Source organism: Hoplias malabaricus, chromosome 4, assembly GCF_029633855.1.
Source record: "Hoplias malabaricus isolate fHopMal1 chromosome 4, fHopMal1.hap1, whole genome shotgun sequence".
Lineage (NCBI taxonomy): Eukaryota > Metazoa > Chordata > Actinopteri > Characiformes > Erythrinidae > Hoplias > Hoplias malabaricus.
In genome coordinates this window covers 4410220-4429285 of record NC_089803.1, presented here as the reverse complement: position 1 = coordinate 4429285, position 19066 = coordinate 4410220, and the positions used below count along the sequence as shown (strand labels likewise).

At 40.4% G+C, this 19066-nt stretch overlaps 2 protein-coding genes and 2 gene segments (V, D, J or C); 1 reads left to right on the top strand and 3 right to left on the bottom strand.

Annotated features, from left to right (window-relative positions):
* The window catches only part of LOC136693905 (Ig kappa chain V-III region MOPC 63-like), a 344864-nt gene that overhangs the window by 45051 nt on the left and 280747 nt on the right, over positions 1 to 19066 (bottom strand).
* The window catches only part of LOC136693904 (Ig kappa chain V-III region MOPC 63-like), a 226150-nt gene that overhangs the window by 72727 nt on the left and 134357 nt on the right, over positions 1 to 19066 (top strand).
* On the bottom strand, positions 2744 to 6527 carry LOC136693900 (zinc finger protein 678-like). Its single transcript, XM_066667146.1, has 2 exons — positions 6495 to 6527; positions 2744 to 5033 (listed from the first exon to the last, which is right to left on the bottom strand). The coding sequence occupies exon 2, from the start codon at positions 4934 to 4936 to the stop codon at positions 3764 to 3766; it is 1173 nt and encodes a 390-aa protein (XP_066523243.1). The 5' UTR covers positions 4937 to 5033; positions 6495 to 6527; the 3' UTR covers positions 2744 to 3763.
* Positions 8039 to 18637, bottom strand: LOC136693913 (zinc finger protein 850-like). The gene is made up of 3 exons (XM_066667155.1): positions 18489 to 18637; positions 16120 to 17515; positions 8039 to 11329 (listed from the first exon to the last, which is right to left on the bottom strand). The coding sequence occupies exons 2-3, from the start codon at positions 17406 to 17408 to the stop codon at positions 10372 to 10374; spliced, it is 2247 nt and encodes a 748-aa protein (XP_066523252.1). The 5' UTR covers positions 17409 to 17515; positions 18489 to 18637; the 3' UTR covers positions 8039 to 10371.

The following is a 19066-nucleotide window of genomic DNA, read 5'->3' as shown; positions in this document are numbered from 1 at the left end:
GACTAGATGAGGCTGGTGTTATTTTCCCTTCAACCGTAAATGTAATTTTAGAAGGCAGATCCTTGCTTCATATTTATAACTTTCATATTCAAGCATTTAGTTCCACATTAAATGGGTTCGTTTAAGATTCGTATTATTCTCCAACTTATTGAATACTCATTTCCACCATCACAGACTGATGTTGAGCTGAATTCTTGTTTGATCTTGGTGATGGTCGTTCAAATGCTACTCAAAATAATGTTACTGATTATTGTACTCTTTAAATGGGCAAAGGCCAGCCTTTTGGAGTGAGACGATATCCACCATTTGTGGGAGGGTGCTGCTTATATTTCTCACGTTATTACACAATGTCTTTTAGCAAAATACATGTCCATCTCTCTTCCATGTAGCCGTGCTGATGGCTTGCCCTTTAAGATAATTTAAGGCATGAGAACAACTTACTAATGCATGGGAACACATAATGTATGTGAAAAACCTTAGTAAGACCAGGAAATATAGTCGTTTCCACACATTAAATATCTTGTTCCCACTGATTATTAAAAGGTTAGTACACAAAATATTCCTAGATTAGTACTTAACTGATTTCTAAATGTTCTTAGGACATCACCAGTCTGAAGCAGTAATGATTTCATGGATGTTTTTCCATAAGAATATTTGAGTATGAGACACATTAAATCGAGACCACACAGTTAACCCTCTAGAGCTATTACTATGGAAACACTGTTGTGCCAAAAACAAAACAAACAAAAATATATGAAACCATCTATTTGTGCAAACTATTTGTATTTTTAAAAAAATGTATATGTCCTTTTGCTTAAATTACTGTTTTTGATTCTCAGTTATCTCACTTTTGAACACACTGACAGCTGTGTGTTTATGCTGCCAGTTCTCTCGTTGACACTTGTTTGCAGTTTGGACACAAACCTTTTTTTTTTTTTTTTTTTTTTAGTTTTTAGTGACTGCTCAGAGCTCCAGATGAAATAAGTGACTTTGCTTCACAGAAAACCTGGGGCAAGGGTTACACACGCAAAAGATTTGTTTCAAAACTGCAAACAAACAAAAACCTAACAGCAAAACAGACAGCGAGATAAGTCTGGTCGGAGTAACCAAAAGAAAATATCAAATTAGAAGATGAGCAATAGTTGACATGATTACACACAATTACGCTTTAGGCTGTAACCATATATAAAAAAATTAGTTCTACACTTTTCTAGTATTTTGACGTTTGTGTTTGTTAAATTTCTGTTTTAGATCTTCTTTATTATTCCAACTAGATAAAATATTTTCTTAACTTGTCTTTTAATCCATTCTAATTAATCTAGAGTCTTCTTGTTGAAACTAATCACTAAAGGATCAACTGCTAATTGAACACTTTTAAATTTGTATTTGGTCGGAAAAAAATCTCAACCTACTGGCGTCCCCTCCCAGGTGTATTCCCGCCTTGTGCCCGATGATTCCAGGTGGGCTCTGGACCCCCCGCGACCCTAAATTGGATAAGCGGTTACAGATAATGGATGGAAAAATCTCAACCTTTGTATTTAAGAGCTTGAAGGCATTGGTTGGAGCTGCAGTTATATTCTGTCACCGGAAGATAACCACAGAAAAGCCACGTGTGTGTGTGTGTGCGTGCATATATAGTGTATATAGACTGTCCGAATTGGATGTTGTATGGAATCGGTTTAAATATAACTTTTTATAGTTCAACCCGAAGCATGAAGTTTTGTTGACAATAATTTACAAAGGAATTTTACCAATCATTATGAGTATGTTCAATGTAATTTTATACATTGCTAAATTATATACATTAAACACAACTGAGCTATTGAATTTTATTGCAGAATTTTACCTCCATGAATCAGCTGTTATGATTTTACCATGTTAGCATTTTAAGTTTTCCCAAACCTTAGGGGATCAAATAAGTGTTAAAGGATTTTTTGTTGTTTAACAAATAATTGTAATTAAAAATTGAAACATTCACCTGCCTTAAGTCACTTTATCATAACTGTTGCTTAGTATTAAAAATAAACTAAAAATGCAGTGGTGTGAAATTAAAGAGCTTATTGGGCGCTGCATTCGTTAGGAGCTCCATCAGAAAAAAGCACTGCAGAATACTGTGATGGAATTGTTCTGATAATATTGTATCCAAATGTACATGAGAATTTGAGTTTAGACGACTTAAAGATGGGGGTTTTAGTGTTTATCATTTGAGAACGCTACATATTAATACATCTGTTCTGTGTAAGGTACCATTAAAATTACTAAGAATATTAAAATCCTAAATTACAAGTCAATTTTAATGTATTATTCTTTTTTGACATTATCAACAGACTCTTGAAACCCTTTTTTAATACTGTTCCTCTGATTGTAGCTTTTGAGACAGAGACTTTTACTGCCTAGTTTGTGGAATCCAGGTTTCTTTCAAATCAAATGTGATATCATATGAAAATAGACATAACAGACTACTGTGATTCTACTGTAGTTTTTAAGCAACAATTCCTCACATGCATAAGACCAGTTATAAATGCTGGGGTGATGAATCATTCGCATGCAATATTTTTATCTTAAAATAGTTGTAATTATTTTAGAAATAACTAAATATTAGTCAGGAAATTATACATCCAGATTTTGTATTGAAATGTCCTTCATTTCCAATGACTTCAGTTCAGTAATAGTTTAACTTCAGTCCAATTCCAGGTGATAGGGACAGGAACACAGGAGAGACGTTTCAATTCAGCTCCTTTTATTTATACATATTCTTAAACATAATCACAACTACAAAGACAAGCTGTAAATTGCTGTATGAGTGTTTGAGAAAGAGGGAATTGTGTGTGTGTGTGTGTATATATACATTTTTATTAAACATGGAAAATTAAAAATTGTAGGCACAGGCAAATCAATCCTAGACATAAGTAAAATTGGCTATTGTCTGAAAAACCTACAAAGGGACGGACATTTAAATTACAGCTCAATGTAACCAGCTCAATGGCAGGTTACAGCAATAATCACTACTCCGTGTTATATACCTTACTATATTAATACTGTAATAGATACCCAATTATTAGTATTAATTGACCAAACATAACTAGCACAGAATTCAGCCAATTATACAATTATTTAAATTCAGCTCAAACAGGTAAACAGTAGACCAACTGGCCAGTGACCAGGTTTGCATTAAAAAGCAAGGTTGGCATGCAGTAAACTCATGCAGTGTTCAAAGCAATGGAGGAAAGGAAGTCTGAAGAAATTCTCTGAAATTCCTTTGTCTATCTGCTCATCTAAATTAACTGAATTCAGACTTAATATTATAAGGTATAATGTGTAAAACTGAGATTCATTAAAATATTAATTTAAATATTTAATCCCATCCAGATGTATAGTCTGTCTTTGATGGACGACGACCAGTCAGCCATGATTTCACTTTAGTGGCTTTTAGTTTTGCTGTTCAGGGCCCACAGGCAGAACAAGGACATTGAATGTACACTGATAATTGCAGCAGATTCCTCTTTCTTAGTGGAGATGTGATACTGACATTGAGTACGTTTCTCCAAATCCCCAAAATGGAGGGGGGGGGGGTGAACTCAGGAGTGAGAAATGAAGAGGTAATCGAGGCGTGGTCCAGCTCCCAAAACTGTCACATGGTAACTTCACTATGTAAATATACACCACCTAAGAAGCTTTATAAAATTGCCCTGTCAGTTTCATGGATTCATCATAGTCAATGCAACTTTCTTAATGCAGTTATGCATCTTTGCATACAAACATCTCAAGGTACTCCCACACTCTGTGCAGTGGCATTGCTTCTGTTAATTGGAATGCACTGATGTTTGTGCAGACTCCTCTGTCTAGTGAAACACTTCCCACACTCCGAACAGGAAAACGGTTTCTCTCCGGTGTGAACGTACTTATGTCTTTGGAGAGTAATCTGTTGAGTAAAACACTTCCCACACTCTGAGCACTGATACGGTTTTTCTCCTGTGTGAACGCGCTGGTGTTTTTGCAGACTGCTCCGTACAGCAAAACTTTGCCCACACTCCGCACAACAATATGGCTTCTCTCCAGTGTGGATGCGGCGGTGTGATTGGAGATTACTGTGCTGTGTGAAAGTCTTCCCACAGTCTGAGCACTCGTATGGCTTTTCTCCCGTGTGAATGCGCTGGTGTTCTTTGAGATTCTTCAGTCTTGTAAAATTCATCCCACAAACTGGACAGTAATAGGGTTTCTCTCCCGTGTGAACCCGCTGGTGCATTTGAAGGTCTTGTAGTTCATTATAACGCCTCCCACAGTATGAACATAAATACGGTTTCTCTCCTGTGTGAATGCGCTGGTGTCTTTGCAGGTGACCACGCTGATTAAAGCTCTTCCCACACTCTGAGCAGCAATACAGTTTATCTCCGGTGTGAATGTGCTGGTGTCTTTGTAGATGGCCCAGTTGACTAAAACTCTTTCCGCACTCGGTGCACTGATACGGTTTATATCCTGTGTGAATGCGCTGGTGTCTTTGGAGATTACTCGGTTGACCAAACCTCATGCCACACTCTGAGCACTGGTAGGGTTTCACTCCTATGGGAATGCGCTGGCTTGTTTGCGATTTCCTCCAGAGAGTAAAACTTTGCCCACACTCTGAACAGGAATATGGTTTCTCCCCTGTACTAATGTACGGAAGTGTTTCAAATCGATTCTGTTGAGTACAACTCCTCCCACACTCTGAGCACAGATATGACTTCTCTCCTGTGTGAATGTGCTGGTGTAGTGTAAGAGAACTTTGATTATTAAAACACTCTCCACAATCTGGACAGTCATATGTTTGTCTGCCGTTTGTAATTTCTAGTGTTATTTGTTCTGATGTATTTGTGCACAGCGTAGCTGAGGACGTTTCCTGAGAATTGGAGATTCTGCACTCCGTATCCTCACATTTAATCTCTCCTGATTTCAACATTGTAGCATATTCCACTTGGAGATGTTGCTTGACGTGTCTGTGGAACTTTGTCTTGGATTTTAGGAACAGAAGGCTTGCATATGGATGTAATTGTTTTCTAAAAAGAGAAAGAAGAAAAGAAAATTCAACAAAAAGAGATCAATCTGATAATAATTTAGGTTTAACAGTGTTAGATCATTGAAACGAGAGGTATAACTAGAAATTGGAGGTAGAAACTTCCCTCAGCACAGTCCCACCCCACACAGAGACATGGACTCTTCTGGATTTAAGTAACCTCAGACATCATTGTTGAAAAGTAATGCGCCAGTGTGTAAGATGTGGTTGCTACACTGCTGTTTGTCTAAAGTGGGGTTGAGAAAAAGCCTTGACTTCTGAAGCTGGGTGTTATCCACCACTTGTGGGAAAGGTAAAGCTCTCATTTCCTGCACCACAGCGCACAGCCTCTGACAGTATTTCAATGGCGGCCTCCATCTCCTTTCTACATCCATCCATCCATTATCTGTAACTGCTTATCCAATACAGGGTCATGGTGGGTCCAGAGCCTACCTGGAATCATTGGGCTACCCGGAGGGGGCGCCAGTCCTTCACAGGGCAACACACACGCTCACATATTCACTCACACACACACACACACAGCTATGGTCACTTTTGAGTCGCCAGTCAACCTACCAACATGTGTTTTTGGACTGTGGGAGGAAACCTAAGCACCCGGAGGAAACCCACGCGGACACAGGGAGAACACACCAACTCCTCACAGAAAGTCACCCGGAGGAAACCCACACAGACACAGGGAGAACACACCACACTCCTCACAGACAGTCACCCGGAGGAAACCCACGCAGACACAGGGAGAACACACCACACTCCTCACAGACAGTCACCTGGAGGAAACCCACACAGACACAGGGAGAACACACCAACTCCTCATAGACAGTCACCCGGAGGAAACCCACACAGACACAGGGAGAACACACCACACTCCTCACAGACAGTCACCCGGAGGAAACCCACAAAGACACAGCGAGAACACACCAGTACAGGCACGTTATTGTTACTAAAGGTACAAACAGTGGTTTTAAAGTCCAGTTTTGTTCTCTAAATGTTCAGTATATTATTGACATTTTGTTTAGAGTTATAATAGAATAATTGCGTTCCCTAACACTGCTCAACAGCTCAGGGTCTCAGCTGTATTGTTTTTTCTTTTCATAAAACACCAGTGTTTTTTCAATGGGTGATATTTCCCAGTAATTTTGGGTACCTATGGGGCTTATACTACAAAGCAGGATATTTCAATTAGCCATTTACCTTCAGCCCAACTCTGGGGCTGTCCAAAAGGAATGCCCCTCAGCTCTAATCCCATTGGACAGGCTTGGTTCTGGGCTTAAATTATCTAACTAAATTGGGAAATCCTGCTTTGTGTATTACACCCCTGTTGTGATCTGCGAACAATCTCCATTTTGCAGATCCATCCCAGATGTCGTGAGGTATCTCAGCCAGATCAGGACTGAATGCTTTTTGCTATTTGTGTGATACAACAGGGTTTTTGTTTGTTTCATACCTGGAACTGAAGAAACAGGATGTGTTCAGGTTTCTCCACCCAACTCTAAATATAATCATCTCCCAGAGTCACAGCTAAGAGCTAATATTAGCCTCCTGAGCTCAGTGTGGACACAGATCCCACATTTCCCTCATTCTCCACCTTCCTTTCAGAGAGAGAGTTATAGACACAGTGTAAACAGTATGGCACTGTCTCACACGCACCTTTACCTTCAGTAAATAACAGATCCTTGTTTTCTTCATAGATTCACCTGCAAGATCCACTACTCATCGTTCTGTAGCACTACTGAAGAGCCAATCAAATAGCAGCTCAGCGCTCCGTAGCTCTGCTTAGGAGCCAATCAAATCGGAGCTCATCGCTCGGTAGCGCTGCAACAGCAATGGCGGCACACTATAGGTGTAAAGTAGCTGTCAAAATAAAAGTTCTGCAGCACTACGTGTTTAAACCAACAGATGGTGCATTAGTGTAGAAAATGCACTTAATAAGAGGGCTTGTCTGGGAAAGTTTTTATGTACTTTTTAAAACGTGATTAAGCATTTTCTTTAACTAATAGTTTTTAAATATTTTTAAGGATGTGTTATCAGATTCTTTTAATCTCAGGTGCATGTTTTATTTGTTCAGATATTATGTATTTTGATCAATATATCATTTACCCCATAAAATGTGTTTAACAAGCTTTTTCTACTAGTTGATTCCTTTCCGTTTGAGTGCTTATTTGATAGAATTTGTAAAAAGCATGCACTTTTATTGCAGTAGGTACCACCCTCAATTCCTTGATGCACATGCTTTCTCATGAGTCCAAACTGCATGTACAGACATATATGTGCAATTATTTGTCATTGTATAAATACAAGAAATGTGTTTTCCACATTTAACCCACACAGCCATAGAGCAATCTTCACCTAATGCTTGTAGATGTTCCAGACTTCCAGCTGAAGTTTGGATACCATAGTTTCACTGATGCCAAGTGCTGTGGGAGAGGTACATTGGAGTGGAGATAGAGCATAACAACATGGTTGATTCTCATTGGTAACAAGTACGTCGCTTTGCTCGTAATTGGCATAAGTTCCAACTTTGTTCAACCTGGTTACATTGCTGACTCCCACCAGCTAAAATGTGTATAGACCAAGGACCAACAAGTTGATGCTTTAAGACAGTGGTTCTCAAACTTTTTAGACCAAGTACCATCCATTATCAAACTGAAACCTTTCAGTACCCCCTATGATTTTTACCACAGAAACATATGGCCCCTGGTGCTCCCTCTTTTCCAGGGGCGTAAGGTAAAATCTTGCTTGAACTTGTGCGTGTTTTTCTTGCTTATTATTTACTTGAAATTTGCAGCTTAACAAAAAATTATCTAACTACAAAAAATGATAGAGAACATACAAATAACTATGAGCCTAAACTGAATGTTTTAAACACAATCATACATTTATGACAACATATAAAATGTATGGTCAATAAGAGTTTTCAAATAAATAAAAACAAGAAGAGGTCAATTTAATATCAGTTATGTGCTTTAATAGGCTACAGGTGAAAACAGCATGGCAGGGGCTCACAGCGGCTCTCGGTGCTTGTGGTAGTAGGTGAAGGAGACACGGTGCTGTGTTAAACCTTGCTTTAGGACTGTAATGATGTGAAGAATGGCCATGTTTTCCTTCAACTGAGTGTTTTCTTCTATTTTGTCTTCACGTGTACAGAATTCTCACTTAGCTTTTCTCTATTTTGTCCTTGGATTTAGTCTTTATGAGCTTCGGCTTGGTCTCTGCTGGTTTGTCTGTCTCTAGCCTTTGCTTAGGTTCAGTAAGCAACTGAAACTGGGCTTTTTTTTTTTTTTTTTACATGGATTTCCCAAAAAACTGGGGGATCGCATTCCCTCCCTGGAAAAAAAAAAGCGGAGGGATGCCTTCCACTGTTCCCTTATAGACATAATCAACTACGGTGTACTCGTAAGACGTGTTCTTCTACAGAAAATTAATTTAATTGGAGCATAATTATGAAAACTGTGAAATATTATGTAATTTACACATAAAAACTTCAGTTATGAATACATTCCTTAATGAATTAGTAAATTTTCAAGGTCATTTGTGTACCACAGTTCAAGAACCAGTTTTAAGACAACATAATTATTTCTGAGACCTCAGATCAGATACAATAAGGGTTAGACTACAAAATTGTTAATGAAATGATTAAAATATAATCTGTAATTACAAAATATTAAAACCTGTAAAAAGGCCTTGTTTATTTCAATGAGAAAAAGTCCACATTTTGCATGGATTACAACGGCACGGCTCCTTAGTAAGAGTCCGGGAGCTAAACTAGTCCAGACCTGTCACCTACTTGAAAACAGCTGGGGCTTTATGAGACAAAAACACTGTAACGCAGCTGAAATCCTTTAAAAAGCTGGAAAGGAAAAACGTTTCACTATTTAAAAGATACACAAGTTCACAAACATTCACAGGGTGTTTTAAAACAGAATATGTGATGCAACACAGTGGTAAACATGGCTGTCCCATTTTTTTCTGGGAAATTATGCTCTCATAAATTTAAAAATGGGTAAATACTTAAAAATAAATAAATAAACTATCAACACACATGTTTTAATTATAATTTCAATTAAATATATGTTTACTTATTCATTAAATGGTTTGCATATAATTACGTTTGTTTTTTATTTACATTTTTACAGAATGTCAGCTTGGAACTTTTTGGAAATGGGATTTGTTTTTTTTTGTTTTTTTTACACAAACTTTAACTATAAATTATACTTTTTAACTCCTGCGATCGTGAGGCTGAGAATCTTACTGGAATGTCAACTCCTGCTGGAGATTTCACTAATTTAGTGTTAAAGTGACACACCAACCACCATTATATCAATCCTGCCAAGAAAAACACAAACACAACTTAAAAGGAAATCTACAAAAATATGGGGTAATCTAAATCTGCAACCCAGAATTCAGAAAAGAAGAACAAAACCAGGTCTGGATGGATTTCCCCAGACTTCTTATACCTAGGGTGACCAGACCTCCTCTTTTACCCGGACATGTCCTCTTTTTCAGACTTAAAAAAATGTCAGAGCGGAATTTTACAAACGTCCGGGAGCTTACATAGAACTTCGAGAAGATTCGTTCACAAACTAGTCCCGCCCTCCCCTACTCCGATTGGTTCACTTGAGTGAGAAGGGGGCGTGGTGAAGTAGCCTAAAATCTTCTGATTGGACGGTCTGACTGTAGAGCTACCGTTATTGGTCGATAACCTTCTCTGTAAACATGTAATGGGTCAGTCTGCACGTCAGTAGTCCTTGTTTACGTCAGGCAAAGCCCATGTACCTACCCTCATCTCGAGCAGCTATGCCGATACGGAAATGTAAGTTCTTGGATGAATTAAAAAAGAAATTCCCATGTTTTGTGTAGCAAATAAAGGTGTAAAAGACTTAAAAGCACACATAGGTCCCCCTCCCCTCACGAGGCGTGTCCTCTTTTTCACCATCTCAGATCTGGTCACCCTACTTATGCCTCCAAGTTAAACCATTAAAAAATACATTTCAACTCAAGGGACTCCAAACCAAGTGTTATGAATGCCCGGAATCACTGGCAAAATGGCTTTGCAAGTGACCGAACAAATTCAGGAAACATGTTTAAAAACCATGACAGTTGTTGCAGTATATTAGTTTAATGTATGTTCAGTATATTATGACTTAAACATTTCCAGTTCTACCTTAAATGTTATGTCTGAGGCTGCTGTACCATTTAAGGTGGAACTGGAAGATCTGAACACAAACAGTGTTAGGAATGAGCAAACACACTTTTAAACACACTTTGCAATTCTATGATGTAAAAATGAAACAATGGATTAGGTCCAAGATCTCCCACACCGCTCAGCGACTTTTTTCTGGTGGAATGCACTGATGTTTCTGGAGATTCGTCTGTCTAGTAAAACATTTCCCACACTCTGAGCACTGATACGGTTTCACTCCAGTGTGAGTGCGCTGGTGCCTCTGAAGATTACCGAGTTGAGTAAAACTCTTCCCACACTCTGAACAGGAATACGGTTTCTCTCCTGTGTGAATGCGCTGGTGTTTTTGAAGATCACCCAGTTGATTAAAGTTCTTCCCACACTCTGAACACTGATTCGGTTTCTGTCCTGTGTGAAAGCCCTTGTGTTTCTGAAGATGACTCAATCGATAAAAAATTTTATCACACACTGGACAGTGATAGGTTTTTTCACCTGTGTGAACACGCTGGTGATTTTTGAGAGTACTAATCCAAATAAAAGTTTTGCCACACTCTGAACAGTGATAAGGTTTCTCTCCAGTGTGAATGCGCTGGTGTTCTTGAAGATACTTCAGTCTCGTAAAATTCATCCCACACTCTGAGCAGTAATACGGTTTCTCTCCGGTGTGAATGTGCTGGTGTCTCTGGAGATCACTCAGTTGATAAAAACTCTTCCCACACTCCGAACAGTGATACGGTTTCTCTCCTGTGTGAGTGCGCAGGTGTCTTTTGAGGGAACTCTGATGATTGAAACACTTACCACACTCTGAGCACAGATTTGCTTTTTCTCCTGTGTGAATGCGCAGATGACGTTGGAGATTACTCTGTATCGAAAAACTCTGTCTACACACTGAGCACTCGTATGGCTTCTCTCCAGTGTGTATGCGCAGGTGTTTATTGAAATTACTCTGTTGAGTAAAGCTCTTTCCGCACTGTGAACAGGAATATGGTTTCTCTCCTGTGTGAATGCGTCTGTGTTTAATGAAATTACTCTGTTGAGTAAAACTTTTCCCACACTCTGAGCACTGATATGGTTTCTCGCCACTGTGAATGCGCTGATGTCTTATGAGAGAACTGTGATGATTAAAATTCTTACCACAATCTGGACAGTCATTATTTTTCCCGTTGTATGTGCTTTTCTCCATTTTCCTGACAGATGCATTCGTGTGGGAAGCAGCCGAGGACTTTTCCCAACAACTGGAGCTTTCCTGCTCAATGTTCTCACTTTTAATCTCTCCTGATTTCAACATTGTTCTATTCTTTGATGTTTTTGTGGAAGTAAAGTAGAACTTGAAAAGCTAAGAGAAGTCTTGCAAAGAAAGATGTGTTTCTTTTCTGGAGAAAAACAAAAAACAGGTAAAATTATACATTCAATTAAACACAAGTTGAAAAGTGGCAATTTTATCAAGTTAGGTTTCAAATATGAACTTAACACTAAAATTGACACAGTCTTAATGTACAGTCAATATGGATTTCATTTTTGAAATTAGCCCAGACGTTGTCTATAGCAGCAGCATGCTCTTGGCCAATCCGACTTTAAAGTGTCACTGAAACCTACTGCAATTTAAGGTCGTTACACAGTGGGTTGCCTGAGTGGTGCTCAAACAAAGTTAAATTTAAAGAAGACTAATCTACTTTTGAGGGAGGACACACCTTTATGGGGCGGTGCTCCTCTTATGTCTTACAACATAGCTCAGATCATTGTTTGATTTAATGTGCTGAGTATAATCCAGTGTCACTGTTTAGAATGATTTCTAAAATACCCAAGAACTACACAGCTACTGAATACCAGACACAACCTGCCGGCAATTATGGTTTCATCATTGTTTGAATTATTACACTGAAACTATATGACAATGTAACCAATACCACCTCAACCAGTGATATTTATTTCCCTGCTCACGATCCGCTCTGGGAACATTGAACCACATTCTTACAAGTTTATTCCAGGAATAATTGGTCAAATTATTGGACCTATTTTGAACAATAATCAATTTTAACTTGTTCCAAATCATTTTTCAAAAAAGCAAATATTGATCCATGTGAGCTATCAAATTATACGCATATTCTAAACCTTCTCATTATAGCCAACATTTTGGAGAAAGCTGCATCACAAACATTGAGCTTGCTAAGTTCACACATGTGAAACAAATTAACCAGGATTAGGACTCAGCACAGAGACAACAGTAGTGAATATAGTAAACAATCCTTTGTTTGACTATAGCAAAGTACCTCTGCATTTGAGCACTTAGATTATAGTACTCTAGCTATAAACACTTTAAGAACATTCATTAATTCATTTATTATCTGCAAGCACTTATCCCGTTCATGGTCGTGATGGGTCCAGAGCCTACACGGAATCACTGGGCGCAAGGCGGGGACACACCCTTGAGGGGGCACTAGTCCTTCACAGGGCAATACACACATTCACTCACACCTATGGACACAGTCCACCTGCCAACGTGTGTTTTTGGACCATGGAAGGAAACCGGAGCACCCGGAGGACTATAAGGACATATATTTTTTATTTCCCTATAGCTTCAAAAATACTATATGACTGTACATAGAACACTTATTACAATAATAAGGGTTTTTTTAATTCACAATCAAGTTTAAGTATATAAATATATATTAATAGAGCAGGCCAATTGTCTGTTGGTTTTAGTCTAGATTTTTTTGTCTGTGTTTTTAGCTTAGTCTATGTTAGGTTTACTTTGATTGTTTACGAGAACTGTTTGTAAACATATGGTTCGGTTAATAGAATTTTTGGTGGGAGGATGGTTATTATTATTTACAAGTAGGCTATTCTGTTATGGCTAGGTGTTATATTAATCCTGCAGTAAACGTTACAGTAGACTTTTATCATCTGGTATGGTATGGTGTTAAGGACTAAATCTGGCCTGAAAAGAGACTAGTTCACCGTTTTCCACCCAACTCTGAACATTACCATCTCCCAGAGTCACAGCTAAGAGCTAACACTAGCCTCCTGAGCTCAGTGTGGACACAGCTCCCACATTTCCTCCATTCTCCACCTTCCTTTCAGAGAGAGAACCTGTCTGTCCCTGTTTCAGAGAGAGAGAGACAGTTACAGACACAGTGTAAACAGTGGAGAACTGTTTCACACATATTTACCTTCAGTAAAAACAGGTCCTGATTTCACACAGCTCTCCTTCTGTCCCGCTCACAACACCCGCCCCCAAGATACGATTGGCCGGAAGATCTTAGGAGCAGCTCTCTGATTGGTCAACAAACACAAGTCGCTCCAAGGTGCTCGTTGTCATAACAACCTGCTTCAGGGGCAAATCTACAGCTCTGGGCGCCGTAAGTCTGCAGAGGAGCCCATCAGATCGCTGCTCCACTCTAGTCTTTAGCCTGATGAGGGTGGTAGTATGCCACTATGTCCTCCCTCAATGCCAGCGTTCATTTGGGCAGTTGTATGGCTCGAAAAATCAATTGTCACATCAAGTTTATGTCCGTCTAAAACCCTGTTAACACCAGTTCAGTTCATGTGTATCTGAAATGCCTTGATTAGATTTTAGCCACACGCCTTTACGTTTGTAGACGTGTCTTGGTTTTATCAGAGTAAACTCTGACTGCTGTGAGGGACAGATTATTGTTGATGTCAAAATAAAAACGTGTATCAAAATAGTAATTTTATGAGAGAAAGAAAAATCCTTATTAATTCCATTCATGTGTCAGTGTCACACATTCACACCTACGGACACTTTTGAGTCCCCAATCCACCTACCAACGTGTGCTTTTGGACTGTGTGTGGAAACCGGAGCACCCAGAGGAAACCCACGCAGACACAGGGAGAACACACCACACTCCTCACAGACAGTCACCCGGAGGAAACCCACGCAGACACAGAGAGAACACACCACACTGCTCACAGACAGTCACCCGGAGGAAACCCACGCAGACACAGGGAGAACACACCACACTCCTCACAGACAGTCACCCGGAGGAAACCCACGCAGACACAGGGAGAACACACCACACTCCTCACAGACAGTCACCCGGAGGAAACCCACGCAGACACAGGGAGAACACACCACACTCCTCACAGACAGTCACCTGGAGGAAACCCACGCAGACACAGGGAGAACACACCACACTCCTCACAGACAGTCACCCGGAGGAAACCCACGCAGACACAGGGAGAACACACCACACTCCTCACAGACAGTCACCCGGAGGAAACCCACGCAGACACAGGGAGAACACACCACACTCCTCACAGACAGTCACCCGGAGGAAACCCACGCAGACACAGGGAGAACACACCACACTCCTCACAGACAGTCACCCGGAGGAAACCCACGCAGACACAGAGAGAACACACCACACTGCTCACAGACAGTCACCCGGAGGAAACCCACGCAGACACAGGGAGAACACACCACACTCCTCACAGACAGTCACCCGGAGGAAACCCACGCAGACACAGGGAGAACACACCACACTCCTCACAGACAGTCACCCGGAGGAAACCCACGCAGACACAGGGAGAACACACCACACTCCTCACAGACAGTCACCTGGAGGAAACCCACGCAGACACAGGGAGAACACACCACACTCCTCACAGACAGTCACCCGGAGGAAACCCACGCAGACACAGGGAGAACACACCACACTCCTCACAGACAGTCACCCGGAGGAAACCCACGCAGACACAGGGAGAACACACCACACTCCTCAGACAGTCACCCGGAGTGGGACTACACCCCACAACCTCCAGGTCCCTGGAGCTGTGTGACTGCGACACCTACCTGCTGCGCCACCGTGACACCCTTATTAACTTTCAGTGGAAGTCAAATTAAAAATAATTCTTAAGCTAAAATCTTGATTTGAAATATGACATGCAAATATTTACTTAATAAAACTACTACAATTAAAATCTTTTTTGGCTGAAATGAACATTTACTGCATTTTATACTGTAATATTCTGCAACAGAGAGTATTATAATTCAATAAAAACAATGATACCAGATTTTTTTTACATCAACTTTATGCAGAAATGTTTTGCTAAGTTTTTTGACTAAATAATGAATCTCAAAAATCTTGTCTGAAATCAAAGAAATAACATTAACAAAGTAAAACATGACTGAAAGGACTAATACTCTTTGTCTTAAGCCTTTTATTGTCAATGTAGTGGACCAGAATTGGCAATAATTCAGAAAAACAGAAAAATACATTTCATTGAGGCTTAAATGTTAAAACAGGACAAAATATTTTAAGAATATTAATTTAGACAATCATATAAATGTACAAATCTCACAAAAAGAGAACGTGAAGACCTCAGGTGAAACCTCAGTATTGCACAGTTGTTGAAACCAGCCTCATCCCTCAGAAGCCCAACGGAGTTGAGGAAGTGAAAAAGTCACTGAAGTGACAACTCCTCCAATCATTTGTAAGTTCCAGTTCTTTCGTCAACATCATGCAAATAATTGAACATACACTGTTTATGAGTGCACCCACATTTTGGCCAATGCTACCTTTTAACCAAAAACAGTCTAAATGTTCCTTTCAGTTTGAGAGGAACTAACAAGGATTAACTAGGCGTAAATGCTGATTATACACACCATTTGTTTCATCTAGTGGAGCAGCAGAGTAAGACTACTGTGTGGAAATGTTTCACTGTTTCTACACAGTTTCATATGCACTATTTTCTTAAACCTCTCACTGATGCTAGAAACGAACAGTGTGGAACGTTCCATATGAACCCAATAAAGAGCATATAAAGGGGAACACAAATACTGAAAATAAATGATGGCTGAATCAAAATCACGCCTTTTGACTGAACTCATGTGTCATGACTTTCCACCTTCTTTTTATTGCAGCTGTGCTTCTTTATAGTACTTGTATATCTGAAACTCTTCCCACAGTCAGAGCAGTAATAGGGCTTCTCTCCGGTGTGTACGAGCTGGTGTCTTTGGATGTGACTCCGCTGATTAAACGTCTTTCCACACTCCGGGCAGTGATAGGGTTTTTCACCAGTGTGAATACGCTGGTGTAGTTTCAGGTTACTCTGTCTGTTAAAGCTCTTCCCGCACTCTGAGCACTGATATGGCCTCTCTCCAGTGTGAGTGCGCTGGTGTTCTTGGAAATGGCTGAATACACTAAAGGTCCTCATACACTCCAGGCACAGATACGGCCTCTCCCCTGTGTGAATGCGCTGGTGTGTTTGTAGGTGACTTTGGAGGGAAAAACCCTTGCCACAATCCGAGCACCGATGAGGCTTCTCTCCGGAGTGAAAGCGCTCATGTCTCAGGAGGTGACTTTTCTGATTAAACCTCTTTCCACACTCCGAGCACTGATATGGTTTCTCTCCGGTGTGAATGCGTTCATGGATTTGGAGATGGAGCTGATGATTAAAACTCTTCCCACACTCTGAGCACTCAAAGGGCATATCCCCGGTGTGAATGCGCTGGTGTCGTTGGAGATGGCTTCGTCGGTTGAAAGTCTTCCCACACTCTGAGCACAGATGTGGCTTGTCTCCTGTATGAACGGCCTGGTGTATGTTCAGACAGCTGCGCCGAATGAACCTCTTGCCACACTCCAAGCACTGAAAGGGTTTCTCTCCTGTGTGAACCCTCTCGTGGAGTCGGAGATAACTGCATCGACTGAAAGTCTTCCCACAGTCTGAACAAGGGTAGAGCTTCTCTCCGGTGTGAATGATCTGTGAACTGATATTACTCTCGTTACTAAACACTAATCCTTCACATGGGTTCTCTCCAGCATAAATGTACTGATGTGGATTGAGGTTTCTCTCATCATTAAGGTTCTTCCCAGACTCTGATTCAACACAGGATCTTTCTCCACTGTGACTGTGCTGGTGTAATTGAAGATGACTCAGTAGAACAAAACTCAGTTCACAGTGTGAACAGTAATGAGGTTTCTCTCCAGTGTGAATGCGCTTGTGTCTTTGGAGGCTTCCATCGTCACTAAAACGCATCCCACACTGTTGACATTGGTGAGATCTCTCCTTTTCTTTACGTTTCTGCATTTGCATTTGTCCATGAGATGTGGATTTTTGCCAATTACTCAAGTTCATCCGGTCTTCACATGCAGACTCTACTGGTTCCTGTACTGGAAGCTGCCTGTCCTCACATTTAACATTGTCTAATGTCAGCATGTTTGACACACCACGTTTTTAGATCACCTGACGTCTTTGTGCTGGCAAACACTGATGTAAAGGTGGACACACACGGATGGAGTAGGCTGGCAACTATATGTCCATTTCTAGAAGAGGAAAGGATAAAATAAAGTTAGATTTAATGTGAACCAAGTGCATATCAAACATGTTGGCCTTTGTACCTAACGCAGACAAAATCGGACTGATTTCAGAACTCAGAATTGCACCCACTTGCCCCACAAGGTTTATACAATGGTTGTTAATCTGGTACAAAATACACGGCAGCACTGACTTGAGTTTAATTGCTGACGTGGTGGTGGTGTGTGAGTGTGTGTTGTGCTGGTGTAGAGTGGATCAGACACAGCAGTGCTGCTGGAGTTTTTAAACCCCTCAGTGTCTGGACCGAGAACAGTCCACCGACCAAAAACATCCAGCCGACAGCGTCCTGTGTCACTGATGAAGGACTAGAGGACGAGCGACACACACTGTGCAGCGACAGATGAGCTACTGTCTCTGACTCTACATCTACAAGGTGGACCAACGAGGGAGGAGTGTCTCACAGAGTGGACAGAGAGTGGACACAGGGTTTAAAAACTCCAGCAGCACTGCTGTGTCTGATCCACTCTATACCAGCACAACACACACTACATGAAATATAAAACTGCTCCTGTGTCGTGAGTGAACAGTGAGTGTGGACACAAGGAGGCAGCTATGTTATGACTGATGTGTGTGTGTGTGAGGCCTGGGAAAACACAGATAAATACACACTTACAGTGTGTGTGTGTGTGTGTGTGTGTGTGTGTGTGTGTGTGTATGAGGCCTGGGAAAACACAGATAAATACACACTTACAGTGTGTGTGTGTGTGTGTGTGTATGAGGCCTGGGAAAACACAGATAAATACACACTTACAGTGTGTGTGTGTGTGTGTGTGTGTGTGTGTGTGTGTGTGAGAGAGAGAGAGAGAGAGAGAGAGAGAGAGAGGCTGCAACACTGATGTACTGCACAGATGTAGAAGTTTAATTAAACGTAAATGTTCAACTCTACTTCACACCGGTTTAATCTGAACATGTGGAACTAACCTGACCCGGTGTTTCACCACAGACCCCGGTGCAGTGCAGAGAAAAGCCTCGTCCCGAAGGTGTAAACTGCGAGTTTAATCCGAATCAGAATCAGAATCCGCTACTTGTGGGAGTTTCTGCCTAAACGAGAAATAAACACTGAACCCCGAGAGAATGCTACTGCGCATGCTCATTAACAGCGAGGGAGCTCCTCTCCCATTGGAGGAAAGCGGACGTGACGTGCAGTGACGTGGAGGCATAATAAATAATTGAATAAATAAATAAATGGGAGAAAGATTAAATTATCAAATAAATACAATCATAAGAAATACTTGTACAAGAAAAAGACAGAATATTAAAATCATAAGAAATATAAATATATACATTAAAATAAACTGAAAGATGAAAGAACGAAATGGACAGGAAAAAAAAAAAATATATATATATATATATAAGTAATTAAATAATTTAATCAATAGGTAAAAAAAGGTAAAGACTAATAGGATTCCCATTGTTTATTCTTGTTATGATATATGTAGTTATGTTTTATACTTTAAACATAAATTCCAGATATTGTTAGGTTTGTAGAACATAGAAAG